Source organism: Danio rerio, chromosome 5 (assembly GCF_049306965.1).
Source record: "Danio rerio strain Tuebingen ecotype United States chromosome 5, GRCz12tu, whole genome shotgun sequence".
NCBI classification, from domain to species: Eukaryota; Metazoa; Chordata; class Actinopteri; order Cypriniformes; family Danionidae; genus Danio; species Danio rerio.
This window is the reverse complement of record NC_133180.1, coordinates 68,431,890-68,455,000: the sequence shown is the minus strand read 5'-3', so window position 1 is coordinate 68,455,000 and position 23,111 is coordinate 68,431,890. Positions and strand designations below refer to the sequence as shown.

General features: G+C 36.3%; 1 protein-coding gene across 8 annotated transcripts in view; it reads right to left on the bottom strand.

Annotated features, from left to right (window-relative positions):
• abr (ABR activator of RhoGEF and GTPase) overlaps nt 1-23,111 on the bottom strand; it is a 282,138-nt gene that overhangs the window by 120,841 nt on the left and 138,186 nt on the right. For 7 of the 8 annotated variants that reach the window (XR_012406031.1, NM_001368694.1, XM_073950738.1 and 4 more), the window contains 5 exons: nt 20,158-20,265; nt 18,777-18,837; nt 4,507-4,559; nt 2,568-2,708; nt 672-793 (listed from right to left, as the gene is read on the bottom strand). Coding sequence is in view for 7 of the 8 variants with exons in the window: in NM_001368694.1 (NP_001355623.1) it covers nt 672-793; nt 2,568-2,708; nt 4,507-4,559; nt 18,777-18,837; nt 20,158-20,265 (485 nt within the window). In the remaining variant the exon portion in view is untranslated. Of the gene's footprint in view, nt 1-671; nt 794-2,567; nt 2,709-4,506; nt 4,560-18,323; nt 18,573-18,776; nt 18,838-20,157; nt 20,266-23,111 lie in introns of those variants that run through there. The other variant, XM_017356374.4, reaches the window with a different exon arrangement.

The window sequence follows — 23,111 nt, the reverse complement described above, 5'->3', positions numbered from 1 at the left end:
ACGACAGATTACCTATATTATTAGTAGACTACCTAATTCACTCCGCTTTATGTGCTGCTCTGGTCATATGTAAAAAAATAAGTAGGGTAAAACTTTATTTTCATGGTCCATTTGAGTATTAGTAAACTGTTGCTTAATGCCTGCTTTCACTACTCCTTCAACAGACATTTAACTGTTTAGAAGAAACTTTGCAGGTACTGTACATGGCAACCCTAACCCTAACTCCAACCCTAACCCCAACCTAACAGTCTGCTTATAATCTAATGAGAATTAGTTTGCATGTAGATGCAATGTAACCTAAATTCAACAAACAAACCATCAAAATAAAGTGTGACCAAAGTTGCTGCGTCCATGGTCTTCAATATGTGTATTATTAGTAGACACTCACAAAATTTCTACTCTTTTGGAAATCTCAGCCTACATATGTGATGCTCTTAAGGGCAGATGGTATAAGCACAGAGCTGCATCAGGTTAACAGCAGCGATCATTCAATATTACAGTGTATTTGTCTTAGCCACCATAAAAACAAGTATGACAAATGAGGTTGCAGCACTGCACCCTCGAAACACTCCATCCAACACCAGCCGGTACAGTGATGAATGCATGGGTGGACTCAACATAAAATAAAAGAGAAAGTGAGTGTGTGAGTAAGTGTGTGTCCATGATCATACCCAACTGCGGTCTTTTTCATCTTGGCGCAGAGCAGAAGGTCTGTGAAGAGGAAGACATGACGGAGTTTACGCGTTCCCTCCGACACCTCCACCAGGAAGCCGTCCTTCACCAGCTGACGAGCCTGACGGAGACAAAAACACCCACTTTTTACTTCCTGTGGACTCAACAGAGCCATCAGGCGGCAAAGGTTAAATGATCATAGACACTGTTGTGGTCGGTCGAAAAACTATTTTAGTTCAAATAAAGGGGATGAATGAAAGCGAGGTGGAGATTGTGCTGATGTACAGATTTGTATGATTTTGAGATACTGAGCTTCAAAGTTTTTGGATTCCATATATCAAGCAGTGTGCGTGTAACACTTTTAAATAAAAAGTCTTAAAATGTAAACAACCTATTAAAATAACATGCCATAATGTAAACAAGTTGTCATTTAATAAGAATATGTCAATAACTCCATTTTGACAAAAATGTCAGATAGAACCTTATCATTTTAAGGTGACAATATGGCTGATGCAACTCCCATATGCACTGTAAAAAAGTTGGGCTCCAGAAACAGTTTGGAACAAGTAAATAGTGTTTGTTCTGTTCTTTGTTTATTTTTGGGTGAACTTTTCCTTTAAACATTGTTAAAGGGCCATGACACCCCCCACTTTCGGTTAAAGTCTACTTCAGAATTTTTTCAAAAGATGCATGATTAATGGGCGTGGAGCTCCGCAAGCATAGGGCAGGAGTGGGCGTGGCCAGCAGGGGAGAAGGGGAGCGAACGACTGTTGTTGACAGTTTGCTCACAAAATGAGACACAAACCGTGAGGAGACGCATGAGTTTATAGTTCACAAAGTTAAAATGCAACGAAATAAACAGTTATTTAATGCCCTGCTACATTTGTTATTCGTAATTTCATATACACATATCCACAATTTATATCATTATAAAGATAAGTGTGTTCATATAAACACTATAAATGAGGCTTCTTCCTCGATCCCCAAGTCTATATTATAGATCTGAATGCAGACTCGTGCAGCAGGTCTCCTGACCTGCCTATTTTAACCATTAGCCCTGCTGGTAATATAGAGGATTTAGGCAAACACAGCAGCACGACGATGTGTCTGAATGTGAACTAACTCCTGATAAGTCAACATCCGCCATTCTTCAATTCTCGTACTGCTCTCCCGACAAAAATGCTTGCAGCACACACACAGCATTGCTGTATGATCGGCCCTGACAAGATGGTGGGGACAAAACATGCAACAAACCCCGTGGATCATGGAAACAAACACATACGAGCCTTCATGAACGGCTACTGCGTGCCGTTGGTGGGTCCGTGTCTCACAGCTTGCTTGAAGCTGGCAGGTCGGCCTTGCCTTCAGAAAGCATGTGCTCTCATGAATAATTAAGCAGCAGGCTCTTCTCATAGGATAAGAAAACTCCGCTATGAATAATAATGAGAAACCGACGCGTCATCATTGCACTTGCGGTACTTCGCTACGTCGCCGATTTTGATCCCGCCCCAAAAATCATTTTAAACCCGGAAGCTGAAATTAGTTGACAAAAGCTCAAAATTATCCAGTTTTCCCCACAATTAAAGCTGACAGGTGCTAACATTGTCTTAACTGATGCTCAACACACACACATCTGTTAATATAAAAAAAAGGTTCTCCAGGGTGTCCTGGACCTTTAAATGTCATTCAAGTTATAAAAAGTTATTTTTAACTGACTGAAATCAAACTCTTGGTCTGATAGTTTTGGTGTTAAATAAGTGTGACTGTTGAGTTTATAAATGCTTACACATAAAAACAGGTTCTGAAACAAATGCTATTAATAAAGAAGTTGTGAAGTTATTCTTATAAAGGAACTGTCTGCCTTAAACAGACTTCATTCATAAACACAGTCGCACCTCTCCCTTTGGTGTGGTCACGGCAGTCCTGCGTGGGTCGATCTCTTCATTGATGCTGGACAGGAAGTTCTGGGATATTCTCAGAGCGTCCTGCAGTAAGGGGAAATCGGGATGATCCTTAGGAGTGTGCTTCAACAGGTCCTGAAACAGACAACATACAGTTGAAGTCACAATAATTAGCCCTTCTGTGTGTTTTGTTATATGTATTTCCAAAACAATGATTAACAAGGCAAGGATTTTTTTCACAGTATTTCCTGTAATATTTTTTTTCTTCTGGAGAAAGTCTTATTTGTTTTGCTTTAGCTAGAATAAAAGCAGTTCTTAATTTGCCTAGTTAACCTAATTAGCCTAGTTTAATTAGCATTTAAATGTCACTTTAAGCTGAATACTAGCGTCTTGAAAAATATCTAGTAAAATATTATGTACTGTCATCATGGCAGAGCTAAAAGAAATCAGTTATAAGAAATTAGTTATTAAAACTATGAAACCATGACCCGTTTGCTCATGATTATTGAGCAAGCTCATACACGACACACAAAAAGTGAAATGTTATCTCCACATGCCTCCTTATTTTTTTTTTTTATTTTTTTTTTTATTTTATATTTTTTTTATTCAAAATCTAAAGCAAGTAATTTTAGCATGTCAAAGTCATATTTATGTGCATAAAATATATTTTCCCAACAATAAAATTGTGGCTAGTAAAAACGGTGAGTGGTTAGTAATGTTGGAAAACTACTAGCCACAGTGGCTGTTAATCAAGAAAGCTAATGTATATGTACATTAATGTACATAAGTAATGTAAATATAATGTAATGTGTATATATATTTTTTTGGTAGAGTTATGTCAAATGGACAAAAAAATAAAATATTAAATGTTAAAAAAATAAAGCACATATGATAGCCTAAGATCAATCATTTTTAAGCCTTTAAAATAAAAATAAAAGTAAGATACCAAGTTGTGCCAAATGTGAACTAATTAACGTAGTAATTTATTAAATTAGTTTCACAAGATCTGACAATAAATATGGCATACCCTTTTTTTTCCGAGGCACACACACACTCACTCTTTTCACAACACTAGTGCCCAAAACTTCTCATCAGTACTGTATACAATATGTAGATGTCACATTTTGGATTGATATATAATCACAAATATTTTTAATAATTATGAGTGGACCATAAGACCAGGGCATTTTAAGATTGATTGATTAATGGATTGATGGATTTATTTAAATTTTATTTAAGATATATCAAATAGATTTTTCAGTAAAACAAACACACAAACAAACAAAAACATCTAAAGTAAAACAAAAATTACAAATGAACAATCAAAAAGTCCTTAAATTGACTGACTGAATAATCATTTTTTTCTCGAGTATAGTTTTTCATAATCATTTGAGGGCAAAAACAAAGTCGCAAGTGAATTTCGATTAATTACACAGCCCTAATCGAAGGTACATTCATCCATTTTTCGAATATTATACAGCAGCTTGTGTTTTTCTTGGGTTTTGATTATAATATCCTTGGTGAAAACCACAACTAGAAATATAAAGACCTAATGTACAGTAAATAGGTCTGACACATTGATACTGAAATTTTAATAGATTTGATAAGCCTTATGGAATGACTACGACATCAGCAAATGGCTAAAATGTCAACATACACAAATTACTCAGAACATGTAAAGACAACATTTCACAGCAAAAAAACCCAGACTGATTACTGACTGATTTCAATTATATCTCTACAGTACTCATACCGAATATGAACTCACATTAACTTAATTACAATAATAAGATTCACCCTCAGTACAAATACTGTAAAGATTTACTGGGAAGCCAACAAGCTTCATTGTGCTGAAATATAATGGTAGACCTGACTGAATGTGCTAGTGATAATAGGTTAGTAAATGTATATCATTGTAAATGGAGAAACTCACATGCAGGACTAGAGTGCTTCGAGTAACCCGGTCAATAGGTTTGTAGAGGAGAGCTGCAAGACAAACATGAAAAAAAAAAGAGTTATACAATTATCAAATATAACAGAATATCCTTTTCTGTAGCATATAAGAACTCCTTGTAAAAACATTCATCCTTTCAGTCATTCAGAATGGGCAAAAAAAATAAAAAATGAAGAAATGCCATTTCCTAAAGTCTATTACACGGTTGAGTGAGCAGTCAGACACTATGGATAATAGCAGCATCTCTGAGCTTCACAAACATGAGCATCCAGGACAAATGATTGCAGACGCTCAGAAGAGGCTGGGTTTCATGTCTTCAGCTCACTCTCAATAAGCTGACAGACTGAGACAGAAGCAAATGCAGATCTGTCGGCTTACAGCTGTGATTCTGAGCACTGCAGTGGGATACGAACACCACACGCATTCACTAATGGTGAAGAGTTCTGCTCCATTCAAATATTGATTTAACCGTTGTTATACAAATGCTGCATCCGAAACCGCCTACTACTCAGTAGGTACTTCATTTGAATATAATCGTACTACTTTTTGAGCAGTATGAATACAATTCGGACATACTACATCCGTCATTTTGTCATGGCCACGTGGCCTACCAGCATCAGTTGCGTGGCTTCACTCTCATTCATGAATTCTCTCACGGGGCATTATGGGATAGCGATGCATTCATGGGATGCACCCTTCAGAATCTCGCCAGAAGTAGTAGGTTATCCGGGTACTTCTCACATACTGATTTTCGAATTCTATGAATTCGAACATACAACTTGGCTTGCATACTGATTTTAGCGTACTGTATAGTAGGAAAGTATGCGATTTCAAATGCAGCCAAAGTCATTGTAATTTCTTGAACATTGATTACGTCTAATGACTTTAGAAGTTAAATTGAACCAACTAAATACAGTCTTTATTAGGTACACCTGCCCAACTGCTTGTTAACGCAAATTTCTAACCAGCCAATCGCATGGCAGCAACTCAATGCAATTAGTCATGCAGACATTATTCTTAGTTAAGGGACTCCTGTGAGAGGCGTTAAGGAAAGAGTGCTGGGAGTCTTATTTCTTTGACGGCACTAGTGGGAGAATCCTGCACATTCTGCTCCACACTCACGTCTTCATCTTCTGACAGGGTCCTGTGGTGGTCCTTTCACTGTAATAGACGCAGATTCCCAGCAGTCCCTTCTCACTCATGCTCAATTCATCTAATTACATGCAGACATTATTCTTAGTTAAGGGACTCCTGTGAGAGGCGTTAAGGAAAGAGTGCTGGGAGTCTTATTTCTTTGACGGCACTAGTGGGAGAATCCTGCACATTCTGCTCCACACTCACGTCTTCATCTTCTGACAGGGTCCTGTGGTGGTCCTTTCACTGTAATAGACGCAGATTCCCAGCAGTCCCTTCTCACTCATGCTCAATTCATCTAATTACAGACTTGCGTCACTGCAAAAAAAAAAGAGCTCTCTGACAGGGCAGATTTCCCATGAGCCTCAGCAGGGCTGATGGATTACAGTAAAGAAAGAGTGGCGAGGAGAGAAGAAATAACTGAGGTCTACTAAAAGTTATTTATCAGTCAAAATCTGACTTTCTCATATGTGTTACTGTTTATTTGCATGTGGAGGGCTAGATCAGCTGAATGGACTATAATAAAGCAAACTTCATACATTTAAAAAAAGCAAATGTGTTTGGTGATTGTCCATGTGATATTACCCAGCACAATGATTGGGGGATTGGAAGAGTGCAGTGGTTGCTCTAATGTTATGGACCATCGTAACAAAGGTTTTACTGTTATGGATCACCGTAACAAGGGTTTTACAGTTCTTTGTGGTTGCTATAGGTGGTTGCTAAGGGTTATGGCATCCTGGGTGTTCACAAAGACTATAGACTATTCACGTCGCCGCCATTTTTAAAAGCAAAATAGAGGCTGCGGTGGGAAGAAATCCGGAAGTATCGCTTGGAGTCACATAGAAATCTTGTGTACATGGCTGTGTATCTAATCAGTGAAGAGAAAGCGACAAAATGTATAATTTCACCGCCTTCCGAGTGACCAGAAGGTCCGTTCTGAAAGAATGCTGAAAATAAAAAGTGATATCGGACCTCATTCTCAGCTAAGTTCAGGGAAATGGCGCTAGTTAGCTAACGTTTTCTTTCCCGAACAAGTTTTAGATGACACTTATCAAACTCAAGTTAATGAACTGATTCTTTCACTATATTAGACTTGTCACCATACTAAATTTCTGTACTGAAGTTTTAAAAACAACCATTTCCCGCTAAGATTTTGGGCACTGTTGATGGTGTCTTAAACATCGCTGATTTGCCATTGTGTTCACGTGCTCAAGAGAAATGACTGTGATTGGCCGCGAAGGTCATTATAAAGAGTGGTGAACTGATAACCTTACTTACTGGTGGAGTACTGGTGAATATTATGGCAAATCAGCTGTGTTTATGAATGCGCTCAGTGGCGCTTAAATGTTAGAGGGAAATGGACGTTTTTACAACTTCAGTGCTGGTACAACACTAATACAGACAACACGAGGATGTGCTACAGAGGACTGCACCGTTTTATCGCTCACCGGGGTTACATAAGCTGAAGCAGAGAAGCGTCCCCAAACACTTAAGCATATTCCTCTTAAAGAGATTATGACTTTGTTTGATGCCTAAAATGCTTTTAATTGTTTAAATGAAACTGAACTGAATGATTTTAAAGTGATGTTTACACCATATCTGCATTTTGAAATCGCGGCAACAGCTGGAGGTTTGTAGTCCACAGCATGTTGTTGCAATATTTACAGTGCTGATCCCATACTTCTGGATTTCTTCCCACCGAAGCCTCGCTTTCGATCTTTAAAATGGCGGCCCCATGAAATAAGCATATATAATTCACAAGACATGTCACACGCATAGTTTTGAATGGGGGAAAGTGTAACGTCAAAATGTAATGTAATGTGTATTTATATAGCGCATTTATTTTGTATGGCCGTACACCCAAAGCGCTTCACAATCATGAGGGGGGGTCTCTCCACACCACCACCAGTGTGCAGCATCCACTTGGATGATACGACGGCTGCCACAGGACAACGGCGCCAGTGCGCATATGGTGCAATATGCAATATGGTGAATAAAGCCCAGCCTAATAGTATAGGAGCCAATCATCGATCGCAATAGACTGACGTTTCACCGGGGGGGAGAAACTCAGAGCAGATGTGTGCTTTTACAACAGTTTGGTGGTCAACAAATGCATTGGAATCTCAGCAAATACTTGCTTCACAAACAAACATTAAGAAAGGTATCCACATAAAGCTTGAAATCTGTACTTTTAAATGAACCAACTGCACTTAAAAGCAAAGTTTTCTGGTTTTGTAGTCTGTATGAAACTAACGCGAGGTGCAGTCCATCCTGTCAAACACACATCACATTACAGCAACTACTCAAACGCCCACAAACTTGTAAACAAGGAGTCATTACCATTTCTGATTCACCATCAAGACCAAGTTGTGTGTTACTCCAGAAAACCAGCAAGATCGGGCAATCATTATTCAAAGGATGATAAAGAGTAACAGCCATAAATGAGGTTGGTGTCATGATCTCGTTTCGCATGCGTATTAGCTTGGGGAACCAAAAAATTTGCAGAATTCGGACGTTTAGAAACTAAATTTATGCGACAGTTGTTGTTTAATTCTACTGGTTATTCAGAATATATAATGTAATCATAAGCTTGGCAAACAGCTTTGAAGAATTTGATGTTTTCCCATTCAGACAGAATGCCCGAAAATACTGCCCGAGAAGCGTTTCAAAAGATGGCCGCTGAGTGAAATGACTTGCCTTAAAGGGACTTTGGTGTTCATTAGGAAATTGCTCATCTTTTTTTCAAGTTGCTCAAGCAGTTTTTTTTTTTTTTTGGTTACCAATGTGTTCCAATGGTTGCAGGGATAATGTTAAAAGTTTTACAAATGTTACTGCGTGTTCACACCGAAGGCATCGAGGGCGTCAAAGTAGCCATAAGTTATTCGCATCGATGAATTTGCTCTTCAGTGTTTGAACTCTCAGTAATGATTAAATCACACTGAACTGAGCTAAACTGATCTGAACTGAACTTAAACACTAAAACCTGAACCACACTGTTCCAGTTACTATGACCATTTATGTGAAGCTGCTTTGACACAATCTACATTGTAAAAGCGCTATACAAATAAAGCTGAATTGAATTGAATTGAATTATTCATTTTCAATGAGAGCCGGCAGAGAGCAGTGCATCTTCGCCAATGTGGGCACCGAGGAGAGTTGAAATCAAGTCAACTTTATGGTAATGAGCTATGACGTGGTTCAGCAGAAAGCAATTGGAATGTAGAAGTCCAAAAAACACAGTCCTGTAAACTTTGGTTCCGACCACACTTGTTTCCAAGGGAGTTTAATTATTGCAGTCGCTGGATTTCCAATTATTTATGTTCGTTTTTACAGGGACTTAATTTAAAAAATGATTGGCCAATTACTGATGTTTATTAATGTTATATATACTTTTTTTAAACAGGATTCCTATGCCAACTAACGACAGTACAAAACAGTATTGATGCTTCAGAATATTACACACCACAAGCAACAATTGGATCTTCTGCAGTTAAAGGAATTTGATAAAAGGAACGCAACATTGTCATACTAAAAGCAGGTTTTTAATGCGGGTATGTAAGTGATTTGCTGATTTGCTGCAACGGCTTCTTTAAATAGAGATCAATGTAGCGAATTTTGTCGCTCTAGCCGCTGTGAAAGCAGACAGCGTTGTCGCCAGGACAGCCAAAGTGAACTTGGACACTCTCGCCATCTTCGGTGTGAATGCACAGTTAGAGATTTTACTGTACCCCTGAGCTGTTGCTACTGCTTGTTATTAATAGAACACTGTAATTCTAACTATTGTAGATCAAAAAAAAAAATCCATCAACACCAATTTTATCTAGGAAGTTCTTATAGCTTTATGATGGCTTTAAGTAAGAAATGCAGTGCAGGACCGTTGCAACAAGCAAAGGTTGGGCCATTCAATCACAAACTGGAAGCACATCTCAGCACAGATGTCTGCATACTAATTTGAGTCCAAGATGCCCTTCACACACTGTCCCAGAATACATTGCTCTAGATCAATACAGCCACTGATTTCCCATACATTCACCCACTGCGCTGAAGAAAAGAGGAGTGAAGTTAATATTAAACAAAAATAATATGAGGCAAACGGAGCAGAAGTTGATGGTGTGACTATAGACTAAATGCCCATAGATGTACAGTACACTACCTGACAAAAGTCTTGTCGCCTATCCAAGTTTTAGGAACATCAAATAATAACTTGATTTCTAGTTGATCATTTGGCATCAGAAGTGGCTTATATGAAAGGTAAAGGCCTCTAGATTGTGCTTATGTTATGAGAGATATGAGAGATATATGAGAGATATTTTATTTAAATGTCACTGTTATAATATTGAGTCTAATAATATTGCTTTAGCTCTACTGTAGAAGGGAAAAACAAACGTTAAGCACACACAAAACACTTGTGGGCTGATACCATTTGAGTCACACTTGCGCAAAACAATTATTAGTCAGTTATTTTGCTTTATAAATAAAAAAAGATTACATAACGTAGGGCCTGACCAAGAAAATATAAGATCTCTGGTTGCATTCTGTTGTATAATTATACTGTAAAAAATTAAAAAAAGTTAATTAACAGTTTCAGTAGTTTGTGTTTTACCAAATCAAAATATGATCATGCCTTGATTATTAATGATTTAATTAGGACAGTAAGCTCTGACTTTGTTTAGACAAAAGTCTTGTCACTTAACAGAAACAATGTACAGTAGAAAATATAAAGTCATGTTGCAGTGAAAAAAGAATGAATATTGTGTATGACTCCCATGAGCTTGGAGGACTGCATCCATACATCTCTGCAATGACTCAAATCACTTATTAATAAAGTCATCAATGGCAAAGGAAGCGTTCTTGCAGGACTCATCAAGTTCATCAAGATTCTTTGGATTCATCTTCAATGCCTCCATCCTACCCCAGACATGCTCAATAATGTTCATGTCTGGTGACTGGGCTGGCCAATCCTGGGGCACCTTGACCTTCTTTGCTTTCAGAAACGTTGATGTGGAGGCTTGGAGTGCTATCCTGCTGAAGAATCTGCCCTCTCCTGTGGTTTGTAATGTAATGGGCAGCACAAATCTCTTTACTTCAAGCTGTAGATCTCGCCATCCACTCTGCAGATCTCTTGCATGCCCCCATAATGAATGTAACCCCAAACCTTGATTTTTCCTTCACCAAACTTGACTGATTTCTCTAAGAAACTTGAGTCCACGTGGGTTCCAATAGGTCTTCGGCAGTATTTTTGATGATTGGGATGTAGCAACAGATGACTCTTTGCCACTTTTCCGTATGATCAACAAGTGTATATTTGTGTGTGTGTGTGTAGTGAGTCTGATGTTAAGGTTGTGACTGATATGAATCATAAAAATTGTCTTAATTGGTCTCTGTCTATAACTGCCTGCTGTATTATTACAAATACCTCTCGTGTTTTGCTTCAGTTTAAAGTAAAACATAAACAATCCAGCCGTAATGGTCATAAATAAAGGAACTGAAAAGATTTTCTGATTAGCTTCGGAGTCAGACATCAAACTTTTAACTCTGAAAAACTTCCTCTTTTCCATATTTCCTCAAACCACCCACGAGTAGATGATCACAAATCACTGCAAGATGAGTGTCATTGAGAGATATTTCATTTAAATGTCACTGTTATAATATTGAGTCTAATAATATTGCTTTAGCTCTACTGTAGAAGGGAAAAACAAACGTTAAGCACACACAAAACACTTGTGGGCTGATACCATTTGAGTCACACTTGCGCAAAACAATTATTAGTCAGTTATTTTGCTTTATTAATAAAAAAAAGATTACATAACGTAGGGCCTGACCAAGAAAATATAAGATCTGGTTGCATTCTGTTGTATAATTATACTGTAAAAAATAAAAAAAAGTTAATTAACAGTTTCAGTAGTTTGTGTTTTCCATTTATTTACAGTTGTGAATTGCATTATGGGATGTTGATTTCTGCTCTGTCCACTTTTGATGTTGAAAATTCAACTCCACAGTTTAACAAAGTGACTTATTCACGTTATAATATTGTGAAATAATATAATGTATAAGAAATAATATATAGAGAAATAAGGCATAAGTTTCATTCATTCATTTTCATTTAGCTTAGTCCCTTTATTCATCAGGGGTCACCACAGTGGAATGAACCGCCAACTTATCCAGCATATGTTTTACACAGTGGATGTCTTTCCAGCTGCAACCCAGTACTGGGAAACATCCATACACACTCATTCACATACATACACTACAGCCAATTTAGCTTATTCAATTTACCTTTAGCGCATGTCCTTGGACTGTGGGGGAAACCGGGGCACCTAGAGGAAACCCACGCCAACACGGGGGGAACATGCAAACTCCACACAGAAATGCCAACTGACCCAGCTGGGATTGAATCAGCGACCTTCTTGCTGTGAGGCAACAGTTCTAACCACTAAGCCATCATGTCCCCCTTACTGGCAGTTTATTACCGGGTTTTTGTTACATACAGTAATATACAACACCATGATATTACTTTAAACAACAAAACTTTTCAAAATTAAAATGTCCCATAATGTAAATCAAAAGCATAAATAAATTGGGGAAAAAATACTAAAAACACAAATCACAAAATATGAAAACCTGTTATTTTCTAAACTGTGAAAGAAATCAGTAGTAAAATGTTAAATTATAAGCAAACTTAATACATTTCCTCAATTTAGCTTATTCTCTCATACAGTGGGACTGACTTTAAAATGTAACTTTGGTAGAAACCAGTTTAACCTTAACATACTTTATTTAACAGTATTGTATAGTCGAAAGAACTATATTTATTTATTTATTTATTTATTTATTCGTTCATTCACCCTTCACTCGTTCCAAACCTGTTTTAATAAATCTTTTTTGGTAAACACAAAAGAACAAAAAATGTTAGAAACATTAAAACCCACAGTAAAAAAAGAAAATACTATGGACGTCAATGGCTACTGGTTTTCAACATTTTTCAAAATGTCTTCTTTTGTGTTTAACAGAAGAAAGAAACCCGAACAGGTTTGAAACAAGTGAAGGAGGCCGGATTTTCATTTTGGGGTGAACTATCCCTTTAATACATGCTCTTAAAAAGTTCCTCTCTCAAAATAATACTAATTTTTTTGGAATAAATTCTGAAATAATTGGATGGAAAATTGAAAACAATATATACACAACCGGTCAAAGATTTGGGGTCAGTAGGATTTTAAAAAGTTTTAAAATAAGCTTCTCCTGCTCACCAAGGCTGCATTTATTTAATCAAAAATACAGAACAAATTGTTAAATTGTGAGATGTTATTGCACTATAAAATAACTGTTCAAAACTGGTTTATCAATTAACTGAATCATTTCAGAGTGATTTTAATGATGAATTTTCAGCTTTATTACTCTAGTCTTCAGTCACATGATCCTTCAGAAACAACTCTATTATTATTATTATTATTATTATTATTATTATTATTAATGGTAATAGGAATAAAAGCAATAATGATAGGAGTATAGAATTTTATTTGAAGCCACATTTAATAAGAAAGCAGTTATTTAAAATTTTTATAAATATTTAACAATTGAACAATTTTTTTACATTTAATAAATGCCGCCTTGATAAACAGAATTATTTTCTTTAAAAAAAAACATAAAAAACTCACCCCGAACAATTTATATAAATGTATATATTAAACAAAAAATAAAAAAAATAAAAAAATAATAACAATAACGCAAAACTACCAGAAAAACAAAGTAAATCAAATTAAAACAAAAGCAAATAAAATGCCAAAAAAAGCAAAGCAAAATTAAACAAAAATAAGACTAAACGATAAAATACAAACATAAAAGCCAAAGCCAAATACAAACAATGAAAAACCAAAATGAAACTAATAACAAAACAGTGAAATACTAAAAAATATGAGATTTCACACATAATGAAATAAAAAAAGAGATGAAGAACTGTATGATAATAAACAGCAAAATAAAAAGTAAAAAAATAAATAAAAAAGGAAAGATATTTATAATATACAAACTAAATACATAAATACATGCATGGTGTAGAGCATTTTGAGCGATGTAAACAATAATATTGGTCCTAAAGGATTTTCTGTTCTACATTTTTATTTCCATAGCTGACGTGAGTCCTAAAAGGTCCACATATTAATAAATAATATTATGACAGCTGTTTTAATATTGAGATATGATTGAATCGCCTCTTGTTACTATCATTAAAATAGTTTGACAACAAGCAGGAAACATTCATGGGCCAATGGCATCACCACATTGAAATGGTCATGTATGTAACATTATTTCACATCATGATTCTTTGCAGATGCCACTGCATGTACCTGCTAGTAACGGTCACATTATTCTCCAGGGTTTCATTTCCTCACTTTTTCACCCCTTTAAAATCTGACCCAGTTTTGACAGAACTCCTTAAGGGTGGCTGATTACATCTGAATGTCTATAAACTGGGTGCTTAAACTCTGATTGCAGGAGAGGGAAAGTGCACAGGAGAATTCAGATCAATCCTTCTAAACTGTTATTCCTCTCCGCTACTTGCACTTCAAAGTCTACCTTTATCTGCCCATCAACTATCACTCGCAGCTGGTGCATTATGGAGGATAATCCTTCAGTCACCTTGGGGGTGGAAAGAGGAACAAACAAAACAGACGATGACATGCATCCATAAAACAACCTAATAAAAGTCAACACACTTCATCTATATTCCATGCGTGCTTATAGGGCACGCTACACGATATGAGGAGCTTAACTACATTTACACATTGATTGCATTTGGAAATCAAGTGCCAATCCAATTGTGGCTTCTAAATGACTGCTGAATTTAAATTATTTCACAATGACGGTAGCTAAATTGTGGTCAGTCCACACAATGTGTATCGTCAATAGTGTTGGGTAAGTTACTTTCAAAAAAGTAATAGATTACAAGTGATTACTTCTGGAAAATAGGGCTGTGCAATTAATCGAAAACCCGATTTCGATTATGGCTTCTAAAGATTATGAAAAACCATTAATCGAGATAAACGATTATTGCATCATATACCAAAAGCGCGAAAGACCGCGTGCTTATGTGTGTGTGCAACAAGCGCACAGGCATAAGCACGCGGTCAGCATTCAGTCTCATTCACACACTGAGACGAGCAGAGGAGCGCAGACATCTAAAGTAATCTTAACATGAGCGCTTTAATGTCAAATAGGTGTCAAAACGCGGTGATTAGTGATTATTCATATTAACCCTCATTTGCGTAATAAACAAACGAGTTGAGAATCAAAAGACACGCGAAAGAGAAACCATTAAAGTGAAAGTGCGAAATGCTGCCGCCTGTTTTATCATTAATCAAAAAACGAGAAAATCCCTCACTGCTCTAGACTGAATGATTTTTGTAGCTAAAGTGTTTTTCTTACAGTGAAGATGCTTAAAATCACAGTTTGTTTTATATTTTTATATTCTGTTGTATTTATTTCTCTTTTTTTTGCAGGGTGGAAAATAACTATATATACAGTTGAAGTCAGAATTATTAGCCCTCCAGAATATTAGCAACCCTTTTCCTCAAATTTCTGTTTATTGGAAAAAGTTTTTTTTTTTTTTTTTACTTATTTCTGAACATAATAGTTTTGATATATCATGTCTAATTACTGATTTGTTTTATCTTTGCTATGATGACAGTACATAACATTTTACTAGATGTTTTTCAAAATACAAGCATTCAGATTAAAGTGCAATTCAAAGGCTTAATTAGAGTAATTAGGCAAGTCAATGTATAACAGTAGATTCTTCTGCAGACAATCAAAAAATAAGGGGGCTAATAATATTGACCTTAAAATGGGTTTCAAAATATTTAAACCTGCTTTTATTCTAGCTAAAATAAAACAAATAAGACTTTCTCCAGAAGAAAAAATATATTAGAGGAAATACTGTTAATATTCCTTGCTCTGTTTAACATACTTTGGGAAATAGTTATTTAAAAAAACAAAATTCTCAGGAGCGCTAATAATTTTGACTTCAACTGATAATCGTTTTGAATAATCGTGATTACAATTATGACCAAAATAATCGTGATTATGATTTTTTCCAAAATCGAGCAGCCCTACTGGAAAATTGTAATTTGACTACATGATTCATTACTTTAATATGAAGTAAGTTTTAAAACTTATAAAAGATATAAAAAACACAAAAAACTGCAGCTCTTTCAGTAATTTAATATTCACAAAAAAATTACAATGGGTTTAACACAGCAGCTTGACGAATTCAAAAGATTTAAAGAGATAGTTCGCCCAAAACGCAAGCCACACCCCTCCACTGGTAATAACAAACTTGCGGGCGCAAAAGACCCAATATTTGAACAGCCCCATAAGCAGCTGCGCTTCTCTTCAGACTTTCAGAAGGTACCTTCACTCCCGATGCTGCACAAAGATCTAATATAGCCTGAGTTGGGCCGCTGTGTTTTTGGGCACCGGTGCCCTCCTTGGCGACAAGTATTGTCCTATATGCTTTCTGTTCAAGTGCTTGAACATTTTGCTGGTCGAGTTAAAAGCAGTGTAAATTTCTTTAAAGACATAGTCTGCAGATCACTGTAATACTTTTGTTTTTACACTCAAATCAAAGTAAAGTCTGCATTTCCACTTGAAGAAGCAGCCACTCTTGTCAGCAGCTATTTCAACTCATGTTCTCCAGCAATTTAAAAGCGAATGCTCATTAACTGATGTTGCAGCGGAAAACATGATTAAAAAAAGCAAATATTGTTTTCGAAAATCGACATTTGTAACGCAAGCAACACAATTACACTGACTTTAGTAACTGTAATCAAATGACACAAATTTAAATTGCAATCCGTTACATTACTGTGTTCTCAAATAGAATACAGTAACGCCTGAAGGCCCGTTCACACTGGGACGCTTTTTGCCTGCGTTTTCTGTCGACGATTACTTGTGACTAACCAAAGGGCGGCAATGTGATCATGCACCAATGCACAAAAATGCAAGAAGTAAAAGCTAATTTTTTTAAGAAACACCTCAAAACCACGTCAAAACCTTCTCCATCGGTCAGATTGACACTTTTGTTCATGTGCACAAAGCTGCTGAAGTTACAGTAAACAGCACTTAGAGGTGGAGGTGAACTGAAGAGGTGGTATTTGACCCAAAGTGTATAGGTGACCATCGTCAAGTGGTTGTACATGATCATCCTATTGCTAAAGCCAGACGGAATCTGCAGACGTTTTTTATATTTCTGTGGGCAATTTTGGCAAAAATCTGCAGATTTCTGCGGAATCATTTTGGGAGTATCATAACTAAAACTTTAATATATGAAATAAAATGAAAACCTTTTTTAACTTTTATTTGGCAAACGAAGCAAGTCTCTCATAATATATCTACTAAAAGACAGAAAATATGACTTTACAAAATGCATTGTACGTTAATCAGATGAATATTGAATACTGTAATTATTTTAAAAACTTACTAAATATAGATTTACACACATTTACGCAAGCAAATAAACAGAATTATGGATGGGCTAAAAATCTGCGGAAATCTTAGGAAAATCTGCGGAATTCTGCGCGCACAGATCCCGTGTGGGCATACCTATTACCCCGTCAGAGACTTATAAGTACTTGGCCATTTACATTGATAGTTCTTTTACATGAAAAACACACATACCTGTAGGTTTGCTCTTGTTTACAGCAGAGATTGTATTTTTTACGTCTTTTTGGAGTTTTATAAAGCTGTTCAAAGAGATCCCTTGTTCTAAATTTCAGTGGGTCTCCTTAACACGAGTTTATCTTAATTAGCATTATAATTATTGCAACTACTATATTTTGTGTTGTTTTTATTTATTGTTTTTATGGAATGTCTGCAGCAATATGGTGATGCCCATAACAAATTACCAGCCAAGGACAATAAAGTTTTACTACTACTACTACTACTACTTTTCCGAAAAAAAATTCTGAAACGTGCTTGTCTGTGTGAACAGCTGTTTTTTTTTATATTCGGAAATTTTCTGGATATTTATCAACATCGCTGTGTGAAAGGGGCTAACGTCAGTTAATGCATTTACTAACATGAACAAACAATGAATAATACATTCAATACAGTATATGTTAGTTAACGTTATTTCAAGAAAATACAGTTGTTCAATGTCAGTTCATGTTAACTCGCGGTGCGTTAACTAATGTTAACAAACATGAATTTGGATGTTAATAATGCATTGGTAAATATTAAACTAAGATTAAAAAAATGCTGTACAAGAACTATTCTCAATCAGTTCATGATAGTAAATATATTATGAAGCTTTATTGTAAAGTGTGACCAAAAAACCTGTTAGTTATTTAACAAAGGAACCCATTTCTTGAACAATGGTAAGATTTCACCAATCCTGAAGATTCTTTACATAATACATAAACCTTAATATAAAGAATCATATTTAATAACTTAGATTTTCAACAGTATGGATTGAAATCTCAAGCACATGCACGATTAAAGACATTAAGCTGCGCTGAAATTAGATTAGACTCATTTCTCCAGCAAAGCCAAGATCTATAGTATATGATCTCTTCTAATCAGAAACCATGCATGCAATTGAAACCCCCCTAAAAAAGAGAGAGTCATCCAAACCACCAGCATGTCAAAGCATTAAAATGTGATACAATTACCATAGGTGCAGTTACAACACAAGCGGAGAACCAGCAGCACCTCCATGACAAACTTCCACTGATCCTGCAGTCTTCTCTAACTGCTCTCTCAATACTTCCTTCACATTCTGCACCCCTTTTTATCCGTCCCTCACAAACAGCGCCAAGACAGAACGAGAGAGCGAGAGAGAGAGAGAGAGAGAACTGCTGCTCTCCAAACCCTCAGAATGAGCAAGCACACACACTCTTCCTCACACACACAGTTGAGTTGTGGACTCTGCATACACAAGTAGACAGATGCAGAGCTGAACTCATTCTTAAAGAGACACCGCTCGCTCACTCACTCACTCATTCATACATACATACACACTCATCCATTCTCTCAAACAATACAATAAATCCCATTCTAACAGTAGGCATTTATATTCTCCCAAACGTGGATCACTCATCGCAGATAAACAGATATGCTCTTACCCTCCATTGTGGCGGTTGCAGTGCAGTCCTTGGATTCCTTAGGACCTTTAACTTTCAGATTCTGTCAACAGAGAAGATGCCCACTATAAATACACACTGACACAAGCGCACACAAATATACAGCAGACCATGTGCATGCATCTTGTGTGAAAAAGATGTACTGTATTTACTGTATATACATATCAGAGATATTATGTAGATCCTATATGTATCTTCTTTCTGGAAACAAAAATGAATATAATGTGACAATCCGTCACATCACTATGAAAGCTTGGAATAGTATTGTTTATATATAGGTTGCTAAGATGTTCAATTATTTCTAACCCACTGACATTGCTGCTAAACGGTTGGTAGGTAAAAAGGGTCATTCCAGTGTAAGTTACTGGGAACAATTTTCATCTAACTGGTGTGCTAAATGATTTATTACATAAATGTAAAGAAGAGACCGTCGTGTAATAAATACTGAACTTATAATCAGTGAATATGAGGGGTTTCACTTTCGAAATGCGGTATAAATTGGTCCCATTTTGGCGTTTTTAATTCTTTTGAACACATTCAGGTGCTGCTTGTCAGCTTTTTTGTTCGTTCTTGCTGTCAATTGCGGAAGAAATGATCGATAAAACGTTTCTGATAAACCGCTGTGACAGCTGCAGGCGCTGTGTGACGTGCGTGCATGCGAAGGGGAGTCAGATTTCGATACCACAACAGAACTGCATGTTCCTCCATGCCACGTCAGTGATGGGTCGTTCTTGAACGATTCGTTCATTTTGAACAAATCTTTCGAACGACTCGGAGTGAATCATTTATTTGCACATGCACAAGTGGAGCTCATGTGCTATATCGAAGTGGTCTGCTTCACGCAGAATGTGCACGTGTGGCCTCAAACCATATCGATATGAACGACATTGGATGATACTGCATCACGCTGGGGAATAATATTGATATATTCCCAGAACTCGATTTACCGCCCAGCCCTATTATATAATTAACATAACGCTCTACATCCACTGTAAAAAAAAAAAATCTGTAATTTTATGGTTTATTTCCGGCAGCTGGGGTGTCGAAAACAAAAAAAGTTAAATGACGGCTGTTAAATTAAAGAAATTTACAGTTAAATAACAGACATTAAATTACAGAAATTTACCAGAAATTTAAATTGAAGGAATTTTCGGTAATTTAATATCCATTATTTTACGCTATATTTCTGTAATTTAACCGTAAAATTACGAATATTTTTTTACAGTGTAGCTAGACATTTAGCTGACCAGTGACAGGACGACAGAGGATCCTCTGAGCAATTTAAAAATGAGTTTCACATTATTAGTGAATTAATAATTGATAAGCAGAACATGTAGGGTTGAATAGTAAGAAATGAGCTCACCTCAGAGATCTTCTGAAACTGAATGTTGGCTTGGCTGCATTTCTCCACCATCCCCACTGCCAATTTATAATTGTCCACAAAGGCTTTGTACACGCCGAGCTTACTGGCCTGAGAAATAAAGCAGAGGAAACATGTTTTTAATGCAACACAAACACAGACAATAAGGTAATGGTACATAAAAAACCAAAGAGACGAGCAGGAAAGGAGGAGACAAATTAAACAGAATTGAAGAAGTAGAAGCTGGAGACACAGAGGGATGAAAGAGACTGAGAAAACGGCAGTGCTGAAACATTGATTTGATCTCTAGACCTCTTAGAACATTCATCAAAGTGTGTTCTGTTCACTGTGGATGCTTTCTGCCGAGTAGAGTTCAACCTCAGGATAAGATATGAGGTACAGACAACAAGGGCTTCTGCTGTGGGCTCTGGAGACAGAAGAGCAGGCTTCATCTCACCACTTCCTTTGCTCTAATATCAGTCAGAGGAACATGAAGAACGTATAAAGATCAAGTGAAGCGAAGCACAGCCACACTGGAGCTTGATATTAAAGCTCTAACAGTGCTATTTCTGCAGTACTAACATCATCAAATAGAAACAAACTGTTTTCCCAAACACTCCTTGGGTCTTGGGTCAGTGAACATATATAACTGGCCCAAAATTACACCAGTGGTTGAGCCAATGTTGTTGTCTTGAGTTGATCACATTTTATGTACAATGTATATACTGTAAATTTTCTTTTTCTTAAACTCTACTATTTTTTATAGATTTTTTTTTATTAATGTTAAGCACATTGGGTCTGAGAGTAACGCAATTTCGATTCTCTATATGTCTTGTATATGTGGCTGAATTGACAATAAAGCTGACTTTGACTTTGATCAGGATGCTCACACAGAGAAATGTTTTGATGGTGGCCAAAATAAAGTAACAATGTATTTTAAAAAAAGGGTCTGTGTGCTGACAGTAGTATAACAAACAGTGGCATGGCATTTCCTCTTAAATGATGTGAGACATGCTATTTTTAAAGGGCACCTATGATGAAAAGCATCTATTGGAAGCTGTTTGGACAGAACTGTGTGTAGGTAGTGTGTCCACAATTAGATTGGGGTGATGAAAAATACAAGTTTTTTTTTTTAAACTTCCTGATGTTAAAACAGGATCCAAATCCTTCCCATGTTGAGGCCCACCGCAACGTGACGTAGGAGTGCAGTTTCCCTGCCCACCGAATTGATAAACAGCTGCACATTAACATGTCTACAAAGTAATGCGTATAATCATTTAAAAAAGACAGGACATGCGCAAAGCAACTGGGATTAAAAGATCTGTTGAGCTGGCTGCGATCATCAATCATCATCAAATGTGATTAAGAATGAGTTTAACAAATTTGACAAGTTTTTAAAACTGTGGTGACACTTTATAATAACTACACACTAAGAATCATCTATTAAACATTAGCAAATAGTTATCTGTTAAGCATTAACTCTACATTAATAGCAGTTATTAAGCAGCTCATAAATATAGCTACAAACGCTGTATTCTTGACTTATAAGCACAATTATAATGTGCTTAATAATTGTACTTTCATACATTATTACTTATTAATTTTTCATTCATTCATTCATTTTCTTGTTGGCTTAGTCCCTTTATTAATCCGGGGTCGCCACAGCGGAATGAACCGCCAACTTATCCAGCAAGTTTTTACGCAGCAGATGCCCTTCCAGCCGCAACCCATCTCAGGGAAATACTTATTAATTTTTCATTACCAAATTCAGTAACGCATTATTTACAAACCATTTGTAGTTGTCGGCTTAGAGTAATTCAGAATGAGTTAGCAATTGATTGATACACTTTTTTGAAAATGACCTTCCATGCAGTGTGTAACACAGCTCTGAGTGAAGTGAAAGATCCAGCTAAGGCTTAAATCTGAAAGTGCACCATGTTCAAAACTATTGATTCATCTATAAAAGAGTCGATTTTTAGTGGTTTGAATGAATCGCCGCTGTAACGAGTCTTTAGCAGTGACAGTGTGACGTCGATACGGAACTGAAGCCCCACCCATTTGTTGTGCGCGGAGACCTGGAAAATTTAAACTCCTGGCCCTGCTCACAAACACTGTAGAAAGAAAAAAAGAGAAGACAAACACTGTAGTAGATCCCAGTTGAATCATGTTGCGAATACGCTATGCTCATAAGTGTGAGAGAAAGTTATAGTTATTTTCCCAACCTAAAGATTAGGGTGTGAAGAGTCAGTGGTTGAAGATTATCTTTGGGAAAAAAAACCTTAGCATTATAGCCTGTGTTCTTGACATTTTTTCTGACGAGTGCTTCAGCAATCTACACAATTACAGTTGGGGATTCGTCGGCCGTTTGTTAAAGGAAGGATCAGAAAAGACTACTGATGTATGGGACTTTATCAGAGCTTAACAGTATACAGTTTACGGACCATTTTCTTCAGTCATTTCACAAGTGTAAGTAACTTAAGTGCGATGAAAATGGTTGCCTCCTTGTTTTCTCTAGCTTGCAAATTATGTTGATAAGCCGTGCTGGACATTTCTCTTTGTCCCAAAACCAAAATATGAGCTTTTTTAATGCATAATAGGGGCTCTTTCAAATTAACATTTATATATCCAGGCATAAACAGTAGTAACAGTTACTTTGCATGTTAATAAATGCTTTATTACCTCAACTTCATGCAGTTTTGTCACCTAATCTATTGAGGACCTTATTTAACCTTTAAATGACAATTAAAGGCTTAATATCAAATAACCAATAAATGTTTGCAATCTTATCTAAAAAAAAACTTTAAACTGTGCTAAAAAAAACAGGAGTGTCAAAATACAATTAGAAATAAATACAAATAAATAAGGTTGGATAAAACAACAACAATATTTTAATTTAACAATATATTATAATGCAACATTTCAATGTTATTTAGCAAAGTTTAAACTGTACAGTAATT